The following is a 21,391-nucleotide window of genomic DNA, read 5'->3' as shown; positions in this document are numbered from 1 at the left end:
TCACTCTCAGACAGGCTTTCTTCCTGGTAGTGTCTAGCAGCTAACATTTTCCAGATTTACGCCAGTAGAAAAGAAAATACCTCCTTGCTTGGTGGTCCAGTAGAACTCCTGGGATTAGGCAAACCATGAGAGACTCTTGAATGCTGACAAAAACTGAGGACTGATGGATGTGAGTGGGAGCGGGGGATGGGCATGGAGGGGGACACTTGTGGGGATGAGCACTGAGTGTTATGTGGAAACTAATTTGACAATAAAGTATTTGTAAAAAAATAAAAAATAATAAAAGAATTAAAAAAAAGAACTCCTGGGATTAAATCTCATAGTCTTTGATGAGGTAACATCCTCACATCTAGACCCGGGGATAGAATCAATTCCAGTAAACCACATGGACACAAAGTAAGGAAAGGCGATATCCCAGAAAGAGTCAGTAATTTTACCAAAGGAAGTGAGCTTAATGGGATAATGTCAACAAGAGGTTCCCATTGCTGGTAAGTGTTTTAATCCCAATTTTTGGATGAGAAATAAATAAGATAAATAAGAAAAAAAAACCCAGAGAGATTAAATAATCCTGACTCATGTTATGTATTAATAAATTATGGCGACAGGATTTAAACCCAGATCTGACTGGCTAAAGAGAACCATGCTGTGTTCCCTCCAATGTGCCTTCACAAGGCCCGCTGTGCTAGGGGCCAGTAAAGCCTAGCTTGAGCACCAGCTCTCCTGGAAGCTTTTCTGAAGGACCTGCTCCACAGATCTTTCTTCTCACTCACAACTGTTATGTTAGCAAGCATTTCCTTTTGACCTCATACACATGGGGCCCAATGCCCAGTCATTAGAGCCGCAGTTGTCTATATACCTGGACTGTTGTTCCTACACAGAGTTCTCTGTCTAACTTCAGGCATAAGACTCAGGTGCACAAACTTGGGCTGGTGGCATCTGGCTATGTCAGAGAACACGTCAGGACTTCAAGTGGTCTCTCCGTGATTCTGACTCGTATCACTACCACTCAAGCTCAAGTCTTTGTTGAACTTGTTGTTGTAAAACACTATGTTGTCAAAATAACTAGAAAATTGGGTGTACTTCATTAGTAAGGGAGCATGACTATTTTTTGAAGACATACTCTACCTCATCCTTCACCCAAAGCTCTGAAGTGGGTCTTCGTTTGCCAGAAACTTCTAAGCAAACACCATCACTAGCTTCCAGTTCACTAGCTTTCAATCACGAGCTGGGGATGGGACATCTCACAGTTCAGAACTGGGTTTTGATGCATAGGCATCTGTATTTCTGTGTATCCTCTAATCCAGCTTTAGCATTTTTGAGCCACGTTCGCCTCTGTTCTCTTACTCATCTCCTTTTATACGTTGATTTTCCAATCCCCATCACTTCTACCTCCATGAAGTTACACCTAACCACTTTCTCTTTTATTCTCCTTAGCTTTACTCGGGCTCATTAGGAGTAGTGAAAAAGCCCCCCTCTCCTCATGGCATACTAATGCCTAAGGAATCTTGTAAGCATTTCCCTGATCAAGCATTTGCCTTGTTCTTCATTGCTTATAACATAAAATTAAAAAGAGTAGGAACATAACTAGATTCTTGCCAAGCTGAGTTTGAATGCACATTTTTCTGACCTCCCCTCCCCATCCTCCCAATTCTGTGTGCTAAATTCCAGAAGGCCAGATAAATAATTCTAAGCCCTGATTAGTCTATGGACCAGTTTATCCCTCTTATCTCTCTGGCTTTATAAATATGCCTACCTGGGGGATAAACTGTCCTTTTTTTTTTTTTTTTTTTAGCAATGATTAATTTTTACCTCTTACTCTGTGTTAGGACAGTTTTGGTCTTTGAATACAAAAATTATGGGTGAGTATTTTTATCATTGTTAGGATCACAGTATTGGATCTTTACAGCCTTATACTGATGCCTGCCTTTACCCTCAGAACCTTCATCAATTCATGCTTCTTGTTTTTCTAGGCAAGAAGATTCTCTTTCTTTGAATTTAAATGTGATTATGTCACAAATAAAATGCAGTGCATCATAAAATGTGGTGTACTGCGGGTCTGTACATGGGATTGTTGGGAGGAGCACAGGCTTAGAGTCAACATAGCGACTCTATGAAAACTACTAACAGAAAATGACTAACAGAGGGGCTCCTGGGTGGCTTAGTCGGTTAAGCGTCTGACTTTCGCTTAGGTCATGATCTCGCGGTTCGTGGGTTCGAGCCCCGCATCGGGCTCTGTGCTGACTGCCAGCTCAGAGCCTGGAGCCTGTTTCAGAGTCTGTGTCTCTCTCTCTCTGACCCTCCCCTGCTCATGCTGTCTCTCTCTCTCTCTCCTAGAAATAAATAAAACATTTAAAAAAAATTTAAAAAAAAAAAAGAAAATGACTAACAGAATGAAAAAGGACATATAATTTTTTATTAAGTAACTTAGCACTTAGGTTTTACAGATCTGTCTTTTTATTTCCTCATTTCCCTGTCCTGCTAATAGATAATTTGGTAAGGACCAAGACTGTCTTTAGCACATCTCTACCCATTCTGTGTATGGAAGTAAATGTAACAGCAGACCTTAGTGTATTGCGCATGTGCACGCGCATGTGCACACAAACACACTCAAGGTACTGATTTCATCGAATGCACACCTGTATGTGTATGCACACACATAAACCCACAAACACATCCAGATTGAAACACATCTTGAATGGACTCCATTTGTTAAATCAGGGAGTGATAATAGATCACCTGTATCTCTTTCCAGCCTGAAAAGGTGGTGCCCGGGTGTCTGTCAGTTAAGGATCTGACTCTTGATTTTGGCACAGGTCATTATCTCATGATTCATGAGTTCAAACCCCACACTGAGCTTCGTACTGCCAGTACAGAACCTGATTGGGATTCTCTGTCTCATTCACTGCCTCTCCCTGTCTTGTGTGTTCGTTTCTCTCTCTCTCTCTCTCTCTCTGCCTCTCTGCCTCTCTCTCTCTCTCTCTCCCAAAATAAATAAACTTAAAAAAGAAAAAGACTTCTAAGCATCTAAGTAAAGAATTCTAGATCAGTAAAAGGAACAGATTTCTATGTGACAGGCTATTTTTTTACTAGCCTAATAGGCTGTCCTAAGGGATAATGAGATCTATGTAAGCTCGGATGAGGTGACTATACCCTAGACTGCACTCACAGAGAGTCCTGCCTCAGACTGCTCAAACTAACAGATCCTTTACATACTTCTGAGTATGGGCTTAGGAGAACATCCCCGAACAACCCTTTCTTTGCAGTATTCACTTTATTGTCTAATCTCTTATGCTTCCCCTCTTCCTCCCAGACAGTTTTTTTCTGGTCATGAGCCCCTACCCGCCTACTGTCTGAACTGAACCATGTCTGTGGTTTGGGTAAGGAGCAGGGAGAAGAGACAGGAAGTCATTCCTGAGATCACGTCCCAGGAGCTACACTGGGGCATATCTGGTACCTGTGCTGTGAGCGCTAGATAAAAGAATTTTCATTATCCTTGAGAGGACTGATGTTTAATCTTTTCTTTCCTTCTGTTAATGATCTCCACGTGAGTGCCATTTTCTAATCCTCTTGCACTTTCTTCCACTTCATAATCTCTCCCTATGATTAGCAAGTTTCCCTACAAATTAAGTTAAATGCCCCCTGCTGCTGCGTGTGAGCCCATCACTTTTCTCATGGCCTTCATTCACTAATGGCCATCATTGATCCCTGTCCTCCTTATCTTGATGACTTCCTGTGTCCATGGGCTTCAGCTCCTCCATCTCTGAGAAGCTGAGCCTTTGTCACATCTCCAGATTCTCACTAAGAACTATTATGATAGCAGAGTGCAAGAGAGAGGGGAAAAATCCTCATAATTATGGCTTCCTAATTTAGAACAATATCAAAAGAAATTGACTTAAGCCCTAGTGATCAGATTTCTCTTAGTCTTCAAGTTCAAGAGCCTTTGGGTTAATTCTGTGTCTGCGTATGTGGTTTCTCTTGTTCATTCACTCATATATCACTTTTGTGTGTTCCCTTCAGTCAATAAGAGATGGTGTTTAGTGTTTAAGGGTGAGAGCTCTGGAGTCAGAATGACTTTGCTAGAATCCTGTTTTCAAGGGGTATGACTATAAGCTATTTAATTAACTTCTTTCAGTCTTATAGTCTTCATCTATGTATCTATGTAGGATTGTATATACTTATCAGGATTAAAATGAGAACTCAGGTTAAACTCTAGATACATATAATACATAATGAGTAAATATTGACCATCATCTAAAAGAAGAATAGAGAAGAGTTGGGCATTAGTTTCTGGAATGTGGCAATCTCATTTTGACATCCAATTTCACAATTTATATTTTCAATAAAATTTTTTAAATTTAAATTTTAGCTAACATATAGTGCAATATTGGTTTCAGGAGTAGAATTCCATGACTCATCACTTAACATATATCACCCAGTGCTCATCACAACAAGTGCCTTCCTTAATACCCATCACCCATCTAGCCCCACCTCCCTCCATCAATCCTCAGTTTGTTCTCTATCTTTAAGAGTCTCTTGTGGCCTGTTTCCCTGTCTTTTCTCCCCCCACCTTTCTCATATGTTCATTGGTTTTGTTTCTCAAATTCCACATATAAGTGAAATCATATGATATGTGTCTTTCTCTGATTGACTTATTTAGCTTAGCATAGTACTTTCTAGCTTCATCCACATCATTGCAAATGGCAAGATTTCATTCTTTTTCATGTCTAATATTCCATTGTGTGTGTGTGTGTGTGTGTGTACACATCTTCTTTATCCATTCATCAATTGATAGACATTTGGGCTCTCTCCATACTTTGGCTATTGTTGACAATGCTTCTATAACATTATACCAATGTATAACATTGGGTATAACATTGGCATGCATGTACCCCTTTGAATCTATATTTTTTTATCCTTTGGATAAATACCTAAGTGTGCAATTGCTGGATCGTAGGGTAGTTCTAGTTTTAGTTTTTTGAGGAACCTCCATACTTTTCTTCAGAGTGGCTATACCAGTTTGCGTTCTGCTCAACAGTGCAAGAGGGTTCCTCTTTCTCCACATCCTTGCCAACACTTATTGTTTCTTCTGTGGTTAATTTAGCCTTCTGACACGTGTGAGGTGGTATCTTACCATGGTTTTGACTTGTATTTCCTTGATGATCAGTTGTGTTCAGCATATCTTCCTGTGTCTGTTAGCCATCTGGATGTCTTCTTTGGAAAAGTGTCTATTCATGTCCTCTGCACATTTCTTCCCTGGATTATTTATTTTTTGGGTGTTGAGTTTGTTGAGTTCTTTATAGCTTTTGGATTCTAACCTTTTATCCAATATGTCATTTATGAATATCTTCTCCCATTCTCTAGACTGCCTTTTAGGTTTGCTGATTGTTTTCTTCACTATGCAGAAGCTTTTTATTTTGATGAAGTCCCAACCTTTCATGTTTGGTTTTGTTTCTCTTGTCTTCAGTGATGTGTCTGGTAATAAGTTGCTCAGGCTGATGTTAAAGAGGTCATTGATTGTGTTCTCCTCTAGGATTTTGATAGTTTCCTGTCTCACATTTAGGTCTCTCATCCATTTGAATTTGTTTTTGTGTATGGTGTAAGAAAGTGGTCCAGTTTCATTCTTCTGCTTGTTGCCATCCAGTTTTCTCCGGCACCATTTGTTGAAGAAGCTGTCTTTTTTTCATTGGATATTCTTTTCTGCTTTGTCGAAGATGAGTTGATCATAGCGTTATGGGTCCATTTCTAGGTTTTCTATTCTGTTCCATTGATCCATGTGTCTGTTTTTGTGACAGTACTATACTGTCTTGATGACTACAGCTTTATAATATAGCTTGAAATCCGGAATTGTGATGCCTCAATTTTGATTTTGTTTTTCAGGATTGCTTTGGCTATTTGGGATCTTTTGTGGTTCGATACAAATTTTAGGATGTTTTGTTCTAGCTCTGCAAAAAATGCTGGTGGTATTTTAACAGGGATTGCATTAAATGTGTAGATTGTTTTGGGTAGTGTAGCCATTCTAACAATGTTTGTTTTTCTAATCCATGAGCAAGGAATACTTTTCCATTTATTTATGTCCTCTTCAATTTCTTTTATAAGTGTTCTCAAGTTTTCAAGTACAGATCTTTTACCTCTTTAGTTAGGTTTTTTCTTAGATATCTTATTGTTTTTGGTGCAATTGCAAGTTGCAATTGCAATTGCAAATTGCACCAAAAGTCAATTCCTTGATTTCTTTTTCTGCTGCTTCGTTATTAGTGTATAGAAATCCAACGGACTTCTGCACATTGATTTTATGTTCTGTGATTTTGGTGAATTCATGTATTTGTTCTGGCAATGTTCGGGTGAAGCCTTTTGGGTTTTCTATGTAGAGTATCATGTCATCTGCAAATAGTCAAAGTTTGACTTCTTCCTTGCCAATTTGGATGCCTTTTCTTTCTTTTTCTGTCTAACTGCTGAGGCTAAGATTTCCAGGACTATGTTAAATATTAATGGTGAGAGTGGACATCTTTGTCTTCTTCCTGACCATAGGGGAAAGGCTCTCAGTTTTTCCCCATTGAGGATGATGTTAGGTATGGGTAATATATGGTCTTGATGATGTTGAGGTATGTTCCATCTATCCCTGTTTTGTTGAGGATGCTGTATTTTGTGAAATGCTTTTTCCCCCCTCCATTCACAGAATCATATGGTTCCTATCCTTTATTTTATTAATGTGGGGTATTCCATTGATTGATTTGTGAATTCAGTGGGAATTTTTAATGCAGATATTAAACATTAACATTCTATTGCCCCAGAATCAGGAACAATGGATAGAAAATCAGCTTAGTGTTTAATTTTATAGCTTCTCAATTACTTAGAAGCCCTTGCTACTCGGTTCCTTTAATTTATATCAATTGAGTGAGTAATTTTTAGATGTAACACCTGGCCGTGAACCTAGAGGAAACACAGTCCCTGTCCTGGAGGAGTTCGAAGCTGCTGAGTTGGGACGGCAGTGGAACTCCCTCTGGGAGTTAAAAACCAGCATCTGGCTTGGGGCCTGAGGGCATGAGGTTGGCAATCTAGAAGAATAGCTGGACATAGAATTTGGGGAGGGAAAGCAAAGACAACCAGACAGAACTTGCCAGCCCTTTTTTGCTGTCTCTTGGCACCTTGAACCAAAATGAGCTTCCAAATGAAATGGCTGCTGCTTCCCTTCTGTCTCCCACATCTCATATGTACTTCCTTCTGGTCAGTTCTTATCTGGGAGACTCTGGGAAATATGGTTGTAGGTTGGCCAAGTTGATCCAGTACAAAATCACTGCAGTCTACCGCTTGAAAACTTGATACCTGGCACATCTTTTAAAACCATATATAATCTCCAAATAAAAACAAAAACATAATTATGCTTCACCTGACAGTGAAGGGATTATATCCCATGCAACTTAAAACATGATAAATGCCTCATCAAAAAAGATGAGAAAAAATTGCAAATGTCACATTGTTTTCAGGTGATATTCCTCTTTTAGCTGAGTCATGCTTCCCCTTTTTGTATTCGGTAACCAAAATACCAAGATGTAAGGTTAGTCATTATTAACTCATCTCATGTTGAAACATTGAGAAATGGGAAGAGGAGAAGGAAAAAAATAAAGACACGCACAAATATATATTCATATTAAGTTATGGTGAGTGGTGTTTCTCAGGAATGGTTTTTAAGGAAAGAGACTTGTCTCTTGATAGGCCAAAGATGAGAAGAAATTGACCAAAGAGGTAATATAGTGAAATACCTAGAATACTGCTTGGAACATACCATACATCATCAACTCTAAAATCCCAGTGAATGAAGATACCTTTATTTTATGTATTGTCAGAAAAACCCCTGCCAGTTATCATTTCTTTTTTTTAATGTTTATTTTTGAGAAGTGGGGATGGAGTGGAGAGAGTGGGAGACACAGAATCTGATGCAGGGCCCAGTACAGAGCCCAATGCAGGGCTTGAACCCACAAACCACCAGATCATGACCTGAAACGAAGTCAACATTTAACCAACTGAACCACCCAGGTGCCCCTAAGCATTATCGTTTCAATGATTATTAGACACCAACAGATTTAAGAAATGTTAAAATGAAAAAAAAAAATGAGCATTTTGGAATTGATAAAATAGGTCCTCAATACATATTTATTGAATATGTGAAAACTTAAGAATGAATATGAGGATGAGGCAGCCATAGATTTCTACTTCTCAAATCAAAGGTTAGATAAGGTTGTCTTAATAGGTAACTAATAAGATATGGGACGGTAAATTCTAAACAGAATGATAGAGAAGACCCAGGAACTGGCTTATTTGACATGGTAGGAAAGAAAGGCAGAGCAGACAGAGGAAGATCTTAAAACCAACTCTTTGATCAGTGAGTCCATATAGATGACCAGCCCTGATGTGGGATTTTTAGAGAACTTTGAAGCTGTCATGAACTTTGAAGCTGTCACATATGACCTCCTATGAGTTGCAGGAGTCCCTTCTACACAATTCTAGATAAATGGCTAAACACAGCTTTTTGGATTGAGAATGAACTTTGTGTATCTGTCTGTCAAGATCTCTCTTTCTCTACAGAGAATAACCAGAGGAAATGGACCTGTCCCACTGTTTTTTATCATTTGACTCTGGCACTTAAAACATCAACATCTCTAAACAAAGCAATTCCATAATTTAGAGAAAGCTGTCAAGGTTTTCGCAGGCATGGCAAGATGTGCCCTGGGGTGGAGGACAGAACCTGCTGCAGCATTTATGAAATTTATGGTAAAGGGTTTTCCATGAGTGCCTGAAGTTTAAGGCAGATAAATACCAGAAGACAAATTCTACCAATAATTGAATTACAAAGCCATTATCATGCGCTGAACAGAGCAATTTTATGACTCTATTGTGACAAGATGAAACTTGTTAGAATATTTATGTGCCTGGGATAGCTTCTGCATCACTAACCCAGAGAACAAACTAGCTCTTTCAGAATGTGCCTCCTATGAGCAGTTAGCCTTCCTGAATTTGGTAGCCAAGGAAAACGAGGTGCCTAAGAGAGAGGAACCCAAAGCAGACAACAGCGTACAGCCACATCAGTCAGAGTTTCACATCCCCCCTCACCCTTCAACAGTTCCTGGGCCAATAGATTTATGTTGTCAGCTTCAATCAGTTTCCTCCCACAGTAGCCAGGGCAGCTCTAGAATCAGGAAAAACTGGCTGTCCACGTTGCTTTCTACTTCTAAATAAATGAAGAGTAAGAACATCTCAGTAATAAGAGCCACTTTTCCGATCTAATCATTTTTAAATAGTATAACTTTATTTTTGTGATTGTTGAAATCTATGAATCATAAACTTACACTAGTTGGAATGCTACAGTAGTTTACCCACTTTACGTGATAGAATAACACGACTCATCCATTCCATGTGATGACAGTGATTTAGAAAGGACACATCACTTTCTTTTTTATAGTAGTTTTCCTCTAAGTATATCCTTGGGAGATTTGAGTACAGTTTTCCCTCTAACTTTTTACTTCAAAATAACTTTAGAATTAAAGAATGCAAAGATAGAATGGAGAGTTCTCATATAATCTTCAGTCAACTTCTCTTAAGTTATTGTGTTTTATAACCATGGAGCAGTATTTACAACTAAGAAATTAACACTGGTGAAAGGCTGTCAACTGAACTGGAGATTTTATTTGGATTCCCCCACATTTTTTACTAATGTCCTTTTTCCCCCAAAATCTCACATGGCACTTAATTGTTATATCTTTTAGTCTCTTTCAATCTGTGACAGGTCCTCAGTCTTTTCTGGTCTTTGATGACCTGGACAATTTTGAAGAGTACTAGTCAGATATTTTTTAGAATGTACCTGAAATTGGGTTAGTCCAATATTTTCTCATGATTACAGGGTTTTAGATTGTTGGAAAGAATATCACAGGAATGATATGCTCTTCTCATGACATCATATCAAACAATACAGTATATAAGTATGTCTTATTACCAATGATGTTAACCTTGATCACTTAAGGTAGGGTCTGCCAGGTTTCTCCATTGCAGAATTACTGTTTTTCCTGTTCCATACTCTGTTAAAAGCAAATTACTAAGTCCAGTGCATTCTCAAGGGAAAGAGAATTAAGCTCCAACTCTTTGCAAGAAGAGCATCAAAAATTTTGTGAACATATGTTAAAAACACCACAATAATTAATAAATATTTTGGGGAAGATACTTGGAGACTATGCATTTTGCCCACTAATTTTAGTATTAATCAGTGGATCTTGCCTGGGGCAATTATTTCTGTGACATTCTGATGATAGTTTCTTATTTGGGTCATTTCTTATTATCGGTATTAATTGGAATTCTCCTATAAGGAATAATTGTCCCATCTTGATCATTTATTTATTTATACCTGTGATTAGTTGCTCATCTAACAAGGTGACCAGAAAAGATGATGAATAAGCCCAATTTTGAATGATGTTTGTTGTCTCTTTAGGTATCTCTGTGCCTTCTCTCTGGGCTAGTTGGAACACAATCCCTATTAGACACTATATGCCATTAAAGTGCCATTTGCGAATTAAAGGCAAGATTGCTCTGTCTAATAAAATCATTTTTAAAAGAATATTTTAGGGTATGACCTGGGTTGAAGATCTCAGAGGGAAATGGATTTTCCTAGTAACACAATTCCTTTATTGGTCCTAGAGGAAAGGATTCTGCTCTGTATTTCTGGGCTCCCCCGTTTGTTCAGTTCAGCATCTCACACCACCTTCACCATCAGGAGGGTGACTTGGAGGTACTCGCCATTACACACACACACACACACACACACACACACACACACACACACACTTCTTCCTTTTCCCATCTTCTTGGTCTTCACCAAAGGAAAAAGCATGATTTGCTGCTTGGCACCAAAAACCAAACTTCTGTGAAAGAGTACTGACCTCTGTGGTTTTAATTCCCAAAACAAAGGTGCCTGGTTGGCTCTGTCTGTAGAGAATGTGACTCTTGATCTCGGAGTTGTGAGTTTGAGTCCCACATTGGGTATAGAGATTACTCAAAAAAAATATCTGTAATTACCAGAACAAATAATTCAGGTTCCAAACTTAACCTATTAAAAATATATGAAAAAGAAAATACAATCAATGGGTAAATATCCTAAACAATTTAATCTGCTTTATAAATGAAAACTTAAGTAAAAACGTTTCTGTGAATATAAGGCCCATGAACATGATAGGCAGTCCATAAAGAAAAAAAAAAAAAGACAACATGAAAATGTTGACTCTCAGAAATCAGAAATAAAAAGACAAAAACAATATACCATTTATTAAACTATCAAAGGCATAGACTTTTTAAAGAAGATAATACTTAGCTTTGGTGAGGACTTGGGGAATGGACTCTCCATATGCTCTTCTTAGGAGCATAATTTATATAAATTTTCTGGAGGACAATTGGACAGCATAACAGGAGTCTTAAATGCTTGCCCTCTTTGAGTTAGTGAAATTCTCTCTTTTAAAAATTCTGCCTATTAAAAAAAATCGCATGATTAGAGAGACAGACAAATATTTACCTGCAAAGATAATTGGCACAGTATTATGTATAGACACTACTGGTACTCAGTGGTCAGCCTATCAGTTAAGTAAATTACAGAATACTGTTACAGCTGGCAAAATAGTACATTCCAATATAATGGTATGTTATGCTGTGTTCCAGTATTATAATATGTTATGTAAAAATTATTTTTTAAAAAAGGAATGCCTACAGAAGCATAGAAAAAGTACCCTAAAGGATCAACAACAAAATGTTAAAGGTGATTGTTTCCAGATGAAAAGACTGTGTGAATGTTCTATTTTCCTTTATATACCTTGGTCCGCTTTCCGTTATATTTTAAATGAACACATATTATTTTTACAATTAGATTTCCAAAAGCAGTGTTATTTAAATAAATTACACCAATTATAATAAGAATAGGGCAGTCAAGCATATTTTCCAGTTGGAGAATTGAGGGTGGGTGGTGGTGTTGGAGGGAGACAAACAACAGGAAAGCTTGGTGACCTGCAGAGTAGCCACTGGACGTAATCTCTCCTTTCCTGCCCCTTTCTTCATTTTTATCAAGCCTCCCCTGTTCCATCCAGGCCTCTTCTTCTCTTTGCTTGCTCTTCACTATCTCCTCTTTCATGACCTTTCCCTTCTGTCCCTCCCCCTCCCCCCCATTCTAACTTCCCCTCTCTGCTTCCTCTCTTCTCTTTCTGTCACGCTGAGATGTTTTTGACTCTACCTTTAGAATTTGCACCCAGAGCGGATTATTAAGTAAAAAAAAATTTTAATGTATGTTTTACGCTTTCCATCATCACATTGTTTCCTCAGCCAAGCAGTTAATACGAGTTCAAAGACACATTGACACTGGCCTTCAGAGCACTTTCACAGGGTATCATCGCCGTGTTTGCCCAGTTCTAAATCCCTGGACACCTCGTTCTCAGAACTCCAGAAGTTCTTTGTAAATAAGCAAAGCCCTTGGGAGAGTAACTGCCATGTGACTCCCCAGGAATTTGTACCCCTGCTGTGATGAATCTGATTTCTTCCTGTGTCTAACTGGATTCTATCCTTGCTTCTCTCCAGGCTTTACCGACTGGGTTACTTTCCCTTCTCCATTGAGGAGCTTGTGAGCTGTAGCCTCTTGGGGTATTTTTTCTGCAGTATCAATACCCAGGAATAAAACCAAGGAATGTTTTTGTTTCACAATAGGCTCAGGAAGTAAAGCAGAGCTATCCAAGAATGGTTAAACCAGGCTTAGGTAGGGGCCAGGGACCTGTCGGTCCACTGCAGAGACTAACACTGTGTTTCTCAGAATTGTCAGAACTTACTGTCATTTTTCAAGTAACTGCAGAGAAGCCACCTTCACACTTAGAACCCCTGATATTTGAGGATCTAAACTAAACTTAATTACCAGGATATTTTCAGATTCGAGGACATGGAACCTGTTCACTATTCCTGGGTCCACACTTCCCTCATGCCCACCACACATGCTTTAGTTCGTTGGGGTTGCTATAACAAAATACCACAGGCTGGATAGCTTATAAAGAACAGAAGTTACTCTCACAGTTCTGGGGACTGGGAGTCTGAGATCAGAATCCAGTGATATGGGGGTCTGATAAAGGCCCTCTTGAGTGGATGACAGATGGCTGGTTACCTCCTTGCTGTGTTCTCACGTGGTAGAATGGGCAAGGGGGCCCTCTCTGGTCTCTTTTATATGGGCACTAATCACCTCCCCAAACCCCCACATCCTAATACCATCTCCTTGGAAGTTAGGTTTCAACATATAAATTTGGAGTGGGGGAGACACAAACATTCAAGCCATCGCAGCACATACCCTTTGCAGGATGTCAAATTGTCTGAAGTTTTCCTGTCATTTCTCCTTACCTTTTTGTTGTAAGACACACACATTATCTTTTGAGTTAATTCCTTCTTTGCGGAGAAACTAAGAAGTAAAAAAACAAAAACAAAAACAAAAAAACAAGGAATTGTTTTTCATGAGAAGGATCATTGGAGTAAGTTAACCTGGATTAGTCATTTAAACCTTGACACTATCTGAGTGGTGTGACCTTGGACAAGGTATTTGCTCTCTTGAAACCTTGGTTTCCTTAATTATGGCATATGGTGTTCAAATTAGTTAACCTCTAACAGACTTTTCATCTCAAAAGGATCCCTTAATTTATACTGTTGACAATAGTGATAGCTTCACCTACTGTTTCTTTTACTCTTCACAACAGTTTTTTTAATGAAGTCTTATTATTAATGTTCTTCTTACAGATGATACATAGAGCTGTAGAAAAATCAGAAATCCTAAGTTCTGATCTGATTGTGTCATATATTAGCTCTGTGCCCTTAGGCAAGTAAATTGCTTTCAGAGCTACCACCATCTTTCTCTTATCTCATCATTATTTTTCCTCAATTTGTATCATGTGTGAATTTTGTAGACACACAATAGGTATTCTTATCCAAGTTGTTGACAGTTGATGAGCAGTAAGCCAACAAGGGCACAGCCTTGCAAGCCCCGTGTGGTTATCAATTCTGCACTTAACTGATGGGCACCAGCCATTGATCAACACCATACGACAGTGGTGTTTTTGATGTAGTTAATGCTTCTTATAGTTTGTATATATCTTGTCCTAATCAACTCTCTAGAAAAAGCATCACATTAACCAGGACTCTTCTGAGGAGCTTTGTCTTGAGAGCCAAGCTGTGTGGGTAGTGGAAGGGGGAACCCTCGGCTACAGAAGAGGAAATTCAGGGGGTCAGCCACTAATACCTACAGTGATTTGTTCCTTCTCTCTGGAGCAGAGAGAACCACTTGCTTCCGTGGGCTTTGTTTATGGAGAAAGCCTGTGGGAACATTAGTGCTCCTTCCAAAACAAAAAGCAGGCAACAGTTTCCAACTCCCCAGCCTCTGTTACTCTGCAGATCCCTGTTCCCTGCTCCTCATGCCATTAACTGCAATTCTAAATCTGAATAAATAGGTGCTACCCCGTCATGGTGTTTATTTTTTAATACTTGCTCTGCGGTTATCTATATCAGGACATTTTGTGGCTCTGCAGCATTTATTGAGCACTATATTAAACTGGTATAAACTCAGACAAAATGCCAAGTGAGTGATAAACTAGTGACATTTCTGAGTTTCTCTGTAGAAAATGTCTACAAAGACTGCATTTGGCTGATTGCATTTCAGAAGGCTGACGTTGCACTGCTAACATCAAAGTGCACTATATCAGGACTGATTGTTTTATTTGCATTCTTGACTTTAACAATCCTTAGATTTTTACTCAAAAATGATCCTGCTTGTGAACAACACTTTAAGACACTGGAAGCACAGGTGTGAGAGGCTGGCTTTGTCTTGTTTTCAACAACAGAGCTGGATGTAGCATGACATGAGAGCCTTCACCTTACACTTTGTGTGCACAGGGAGACCCACATATAGATAGATGGGGACAGAGGTTCTTCTTTTGAGCTATTTATAGCCTTGCCCACTTACCTTACTTCAGGGACATTAAATGGCTCTTAGGATCAAATAAAAAGCACAGGGTGCTTCATGATTGGACCCCTGGCTAACTTATTTTATTTCCTACAGCTCTACCCTGAAAACATTTGATCTATTGACTTGCTAGTAGATGCCTGTATGGGCCATCCTCTCTGACCCAGGGCCTTTTTATCTGCTATTTATCTCTAAAAAGAATGTTCTTCTACCCCTTCTGTCCATTGGTCCTGTTATTGCCTATCCTGGAATACTGAATTCATTTACTCTTAAGGGTTCTAAGACCTCCTTTCTCCAACAGGTTTCCATCTGCAAGTGAAAGGTCACTCCTCCAATGTCTGCAGATAGCTCCTTGCATATCAGAATTCTTGTTACATGGGATGACTGTCTACTCTTTAGCTCTAAAGCTCTTGGGAACAGGGAATCTGTAGCCCTTATTCTTATCACATATTAGGAGCTTGGAATGTTTCATTGAATAAAAAGGTGATTTTATTTATTCATACAGTTGATCTCTGGGCTGTTGTCTTTTTTTTTTTTTTTTGGTCTATTGATTTATGATGATAAATAATTTTAATAAATAACTTTTGCTCATGGGGTACCCATGAAACCTCAAGAAGCTTTTATTATCAACATTAGTTTTAATTTTCAGATGAATATTTACATTCCCTACCTACTTCCCAAAATAAGAAAGGGAAAAAAAAGAGGAAAATCCAGCTACATTTCTGAGCCCTTGCTTGTACAAGGAAGCAGCTAAGTGCTTTAAGATACCTATTTTAGGTAAACTTATTTTGGCCTCACTTTATCAATAAAAAATAGTAGAAAGTACAGAAATGTTAAGTAACTTGCCAAATTTCACATATACAAGTACATTCATAGCGGTGCTTGGTATCTCAGTCATTTAAGCTTCTGACTTCATCTCAGGTCATGATCTTGCAGTTCACAGGTTCAAGCCCTGCATCAGGCTCTGTACTGACAGCACAGAGCCTGGAGCCTGCTTTAGATTCTTTGTCTCCCTCACTCTCTACCCCTCCCCTGCACGCTCGCTCGCTCTCTCTCTCTCTCTCTCTCTCAAAAATAAACATTAAAAGTTTTAATAAAAAAATACATTGATGAATGTTTGCATGTTAGTTTGTACTTCTGCTTTTTCTAAAAACATTCAGTAAACATTTATTGGCTATCTATACATGGCATGCATGGTGCCTGGCATGGAAATATAGAAAGGTTTGAGTTTGTTGATTAGTAAGAATAGACAAATGAAGTCACTGGTTGACACATGGCCTAATTTATGCCATGCAAAAGTATGTGCATCATTCTGGAAGTCTCAGAAGGGGTGACCAACTTAGTGTAGGTGGTATCTTCATTGGAAAGTCTATTTTCAACTTCATGTATCTGCTACTGGGCCTGTAAGAGTGCACAGACTGTAAGAGTTAAGAAGGCCTGGGGTGCATATATGTTTTAGAATTAGTGTTTTCTTTTTCTTAAGATAAATACCCAGTAATGGAATATTAGATCATATGGTAGTTCTATTTTTAATTTTTTGAGGAAACCATTCTGTTTTCCACAATGGCTGCACCAATCTGCATTCCCCCCCAACAGTGCACAAGGGTTTCTTCTTTTTCCCCCCACATCCTTGCCAACACTTTGTATTTCCTGTGTTTTTTAAAATTATTTTAACCATTCTGATAGTTGTAAAGTTTACTGCAGCATTATTTACCAATAGCCAAGATATGGAAGCAACCCATGTGTCCATTGATAGATGAATGGATAAATATGTGGTATATGTATACTGTGGAATACTAGTCATAACAAAAAGTAATGAAATCTTGCCATTTGTAGCAACATGGATGGATATAGAGGGTATTATGTTAAATGAAATAAGTCATTTAGAGAAAGGCAAATATATTATTTCACTCATATATAATTTTTAAGAAACAAAACAAAAATCGCTTCTTGGCCTTTTTGCTAAGATCAAGTGAAGAAACAAAACAAATGAACAATAACAAAAAAAGAGAAACAAACAAACAGAAAACACTATTAAATGCAGAGAGCAAACTAGTGTTTGCCAGAAGTGAGGTAGGTGGGGTAATGGATGAAACGGTTAAAGGAGATTAAGAGTACGCTTATCTTGATGAACGCTGAGAAATGTATACGATTGTTGAATTATTATATTGTAGACATGAAACTAAGTGTGTGTGTGTGTGTGTGTGTGTGTGTGTGTGTTTGTGTGTATTTTTTAATACAGTTAAGGGGCACCTGGGTGGCTCAGTTAGTTAAGTGTCTGACTCTTGATTTTGGCTCAGGTCATAATTTCATGGTTTGTAAGTTTGAGCCCCACACAGGCTCTGCACTGACAGTGCAGAGCCTGCTTGGGATTCATTCTCTCCCTCCCCCTCCCCCTCCCCCTCCCCCTCCCCCTCTGCTCTCTCTCTCTGCCCCTCCCCCACTCATGCTTGCCCTCTCCCTGTTTCTGAAAACAATATTTTTAAATCTTAAAAGATAAAAGTAAATTAAAAATAGAGTTAGAAGGCAAAAGAAGAAGAGGGAATTCCAGACAGAGACCTCAGTACATACAAAGGCATGAAGCTTACCTGCTCTTCTGTGAAATTGAGTTCAAGAAGCAAACTCATTTTCCCAAATAGATATACAGACAATATAAAGATATGTTATATATATCCACTTATTGCCTCTTTATATAATTAAAGGATCCTGGATCAAACATTTTTTTCTCACATTTACAGACAGGTTCTTTTTGAGCCCAAGAATTGAACAACACAGTATATCAGACATTATAGTAGATTCTGACCATTGTGAAAATGTTGTCTGTGTGTCTCCTGAGGAAACATTCTTCTCTGTGCTTTGGTGAACACAGAGAACTCAGTGATAAAAAAAAACAGAACACCTGCCTCATGGGAGCTCAATGAAGTAAGAGAGACATTTATACAAAGAGATCCAGCAAACCATTATGAACCATGACAGGTTATGTCTAGGGCCGTCTAGAAGCATAAAGCAAGGGTGTGCAGCCCTTTGTGCTTAATGCCAGAAGTCATACTTACTATCATGATGGATAGGGATACTTGAAGCCATTCTTGAGATCTCACTCTGAAAAGGAAATCATCAAGGGAATATTTTGGATTAAATTTTATGTTTATGCTGTTTTTTGATTTGCTCTTATTTTTGAGCCTCATTGAGGCATAATTGACAAATAAAATTATAATATATGTAAAGTATACAGTGTGATGATTTGAGAAACATATACAGTGTAAAAGGATTTCCACACTCAGTTAACATATCTATCCCCTCATATATTTACCCTTCTTTCTTTTCCTTCCCTTTCCTTTCCCCTTCCCCTTCACTTTTGTTTCCTGGCTGCTTTTTTCTTTTCTTTTCTTTTTTGTGAGAACATTTAAGTTCCACTCTCAACAAGTTTCAGTTATATAATACAGTATCATTAACTGTACTCATGTTGTACATTACATCCTCAAACTTTATTCATTTTATAACTGAAACTTCGTATCCTTTTACCGTCCTGTCCCCATTTTCGCTCCCACAACCCCTGAAAACCCCCAATTATTATTTTTGCCATCATCATTAAGCACCGTAATTGGTCTTACTATGCAGGAATAACCACCAGACTCTGCAGTTACAAGTAAAATGTATAAATGGGCTAGGGAATGATACTTTGTGGTCAGCTGCAGTGATGTGCCTGTGCAAGGTGTACGGTCAATGACAAGACCATTAAAACCAGCACCTCTGCAGACAGTTGGCCTTGTTTGGCTTCAGCTTTTGAGAATGTACCAGTGCCACAAAGTAAAAGCAGCAATAATTCTTTAAAATCTGTGACTGCAGATCTGGAGTTACTCCTAGATCCTAGGAAGAGGGGTGAGCTTATCAGCAATAAAAGTTGTTGGAAACATTGTCATTTAACTTTAAAGTTGTATTTTGTTGTTGCCATTGTTTTCCTACAGGTGGGGGTGAAAATATGCAGGCTAAGAGGAGTTTATTAGCCACAGTAGACCCTGAGAAACAAATGATTCTGTGTAGTCCCTGTCTCTTTCTGTGAATTGATAAGAGGGGAAGTCGCTTGGTACAACAGCTCCTGCCTTTAGACATAGTATAAAAGATCTTAAAACACAACTGCTATTATTGCTCTGGGGCTATGAGCACGTTGAAAGAGGCAACTGGATGCAGGATAATTATTTCCTCTCCCGTTGACATTCACCATTAGCAGATAGGTCTGCATGCTAGCTTTAACACTTTGTTTCCGGGAGGCCAGCCTTCTCCTGGGATCAACAGAAGCAAGTCATGTCAAGGAAGAAACTCAGGATGGCAGTTAAGGCGGGAGGTGAACAGCGTGCAGCTGCCTACTAATAATTTACAAAAACCAGTTAACTGCTGAGATTTCTAGTTTGAAGGTTTTTAGGGACCTTGTTTCTTTTTCAGTCTTATGACTGTGGCCTTGTCAGAAGAGGTCACGTGTGGACCCAGTCAGCCCTTCAGTGTGGGAAATGGAGAACCACCGTCCCTGGAAGAGCTCTAGCATTTAACGGAAATGATGGTCAGAATGTCACCAACTGCCCGTATTCAGATTCCAGTGATGGGAAGTGTCCAAGTGCGTGTCCCCTGTCTCTTTGGGGGAAATTATAAAACCCTTATTAGGACATTTCTGCTTCCTGAGAGAAGAAAGCGGGGTTTAACGTTTTGAGCATATACTTTGAATTTCAGAACATGTATCAATCAGAAAAAAACTTACTGACAGTGACAATAGGGCTGTTAGGAGACTTCTTTTCTTAAGATGAAGAGAGACTAAGCCAGCTATGCCTCAGACTCTTTGAGCTGAGAAAATGAGTTCAAATAAGAAAGAGTTCTGGGAATGCCCTTAGGACAATGATTAATTTGCTTATTTCAAAGAGCTCACAGACTGTTATATCCACCCTCCCGTCTCCCTCCTTCTGCTCATTTCCTTGCTTCTTTTATGCAGCATTTGACTATCTATTACAACTTAGGTAACAGAAGAATTATTTTCTATTTAGTATGGCTCACTGCAAGATTACACTAAATAATATGCACCTCCAAGACGTTTTAAATAGACTTTTATTTTCCTTTTTATTTTATTTTACTTACACATACGGTTTCGAGCACTCTTCCTAAAGTAAGGTCCATCTGCATTTTCCTCTCACTCCAGTTCAACAGTACAGAGAACAGTCGCTCTGTGACATACGGGCCACTGCATCTGTTGGATTGCATGGTTCGTTCCTAGGTCGTAGGACAGTAGGACGTAGTTCTGCTAATTTCAAATGGAAAAATTAATTAGATCACTCAGCAATGTAATTCACTGTTCAAGTCACCCAGCTAAAGAAAGCAGCTTGCTTGGCATCTGCCTGATAAGTCTTGAAAGTTTAATACACTGTCAGTGAGACTGTCACAGGCCACATATGCCATGTGTGAGACTTATTTGCAAGTCTGAGCTGATAACACACAGCATCTTTGCCAGAGTTAAGCCCAGCCTTCATCAAATAAAAGTTTCATTGTCGTTTTTATATGAAGTGGAAATTTTACTGTCAGACTGTATGAGTAAACACAGTAGATGTATTCCAAGGACTGTGCTGTTAAATCCGGTGGCCGTTAATAGTCTGTGGGCTCAGCTGAGTTTCTCGAAGGCATGTATAAAGTCACTCATGTTGGTATTCCTTTTCCTCTTTGTCCATGTTTCAGGTCTGTGATGGGATCAAACAAGGAACCAGACCTTGTGCACCTTGAGGCCAGAACTATAGATGGTCGTAAGTACTTCCTCTCCTCTGTGACGTTAACCTGCCGGGAGCCGAGTCTGTGTCTTAGGGAAATCACAGTGGCCATAATCCAAGTCCTTCATGATCCAGACTTGTCCTAATCGTTTCCAACATCTCACATCCAATTGAGGTGTTTTTCTTTCCCGGTAATGGGAAAGTTCCCCAATAGCTTCTTTCTGACATTTTTGTAGTTATTGTCAGTATTATGTTACTGCTGCTGTTTTGTTTTCATTTGTTTTTCCACTTTCCTGATTTTATCAGATACCACCTAGGCAATATCTCACTGTTTTGTCTGGAAAGTCCCAAAGCACTTGGAAAGGACAGGGGACAAGAGAACCATCCTGTGTGTCCCTCATCATGAACAAGTTGAAGGACACATCAGTTGAGTTAGTTTGCTGGTGCATCGGTAGCTTATAGCAACCCAGTTGGGCCCGCTGCAGGGAGGGACTATGCTTTGTGTCGAGACTAGGGCTTTGGGTACATGAAACTGAAAAAAATTGCAGTTCAGGATCTGAATGACTCAAAAGTTCGCTCATGAAAACTTAGTAACTTGAAAAAGGCTGCTTAAGCTCTTTATGCCTCAGCTTCTTCATCTGTA

General features: G+C 38.9%; 1 protein-coding gene across 4 annotated transcripts in view; it reads left to right on the top strand.

Moving 5' to 3' along the window:
- The window catches only part of SORCS1 (sortilin related VPS10 domain containing receptor 1), a 500,902-nt gene that overhangs the window by 340,796 nt on the left and 138,715 nt on the right, over positions 1-21,391 (top strand). For all 4 annotated transcript variants that reach the window (XM_039217305.1, XM_039217304.1, XM_039217306.1 and 1 more), the window contains exon 6: positions 20,720-20,784. In XM_039217305.1, the coding sequence (XP_039073236.1) occupies positions 20,720-20,784 (65 nt within the window). The remainder of the gene's footprint in view (positions 1-20,719; positions 20,785-21,391) is intronic.

This window comes from Hyaena hyaena, unplaced genomic scaffold (genome assembly GCF_003009895.1).
Source record: "Hyaena hyaena isolate Hyena2069 unplaced genomic scaffold, ASM300989v1 scaffold_677, whole genome shotgun sequence".
In the NCBI taxonomy this organism is placed as follows: Eukaryota; Metazoa; Chordata; class Mammalia; order Carnivora; family Hyaenidae; genus Hyaena; species Hyaena hyaena.
The sequence above is the reverse complement of the archived record's forward strand: the minus strand, read 5'-3'. Positions and strand labels throughout refer to the sequence as shown.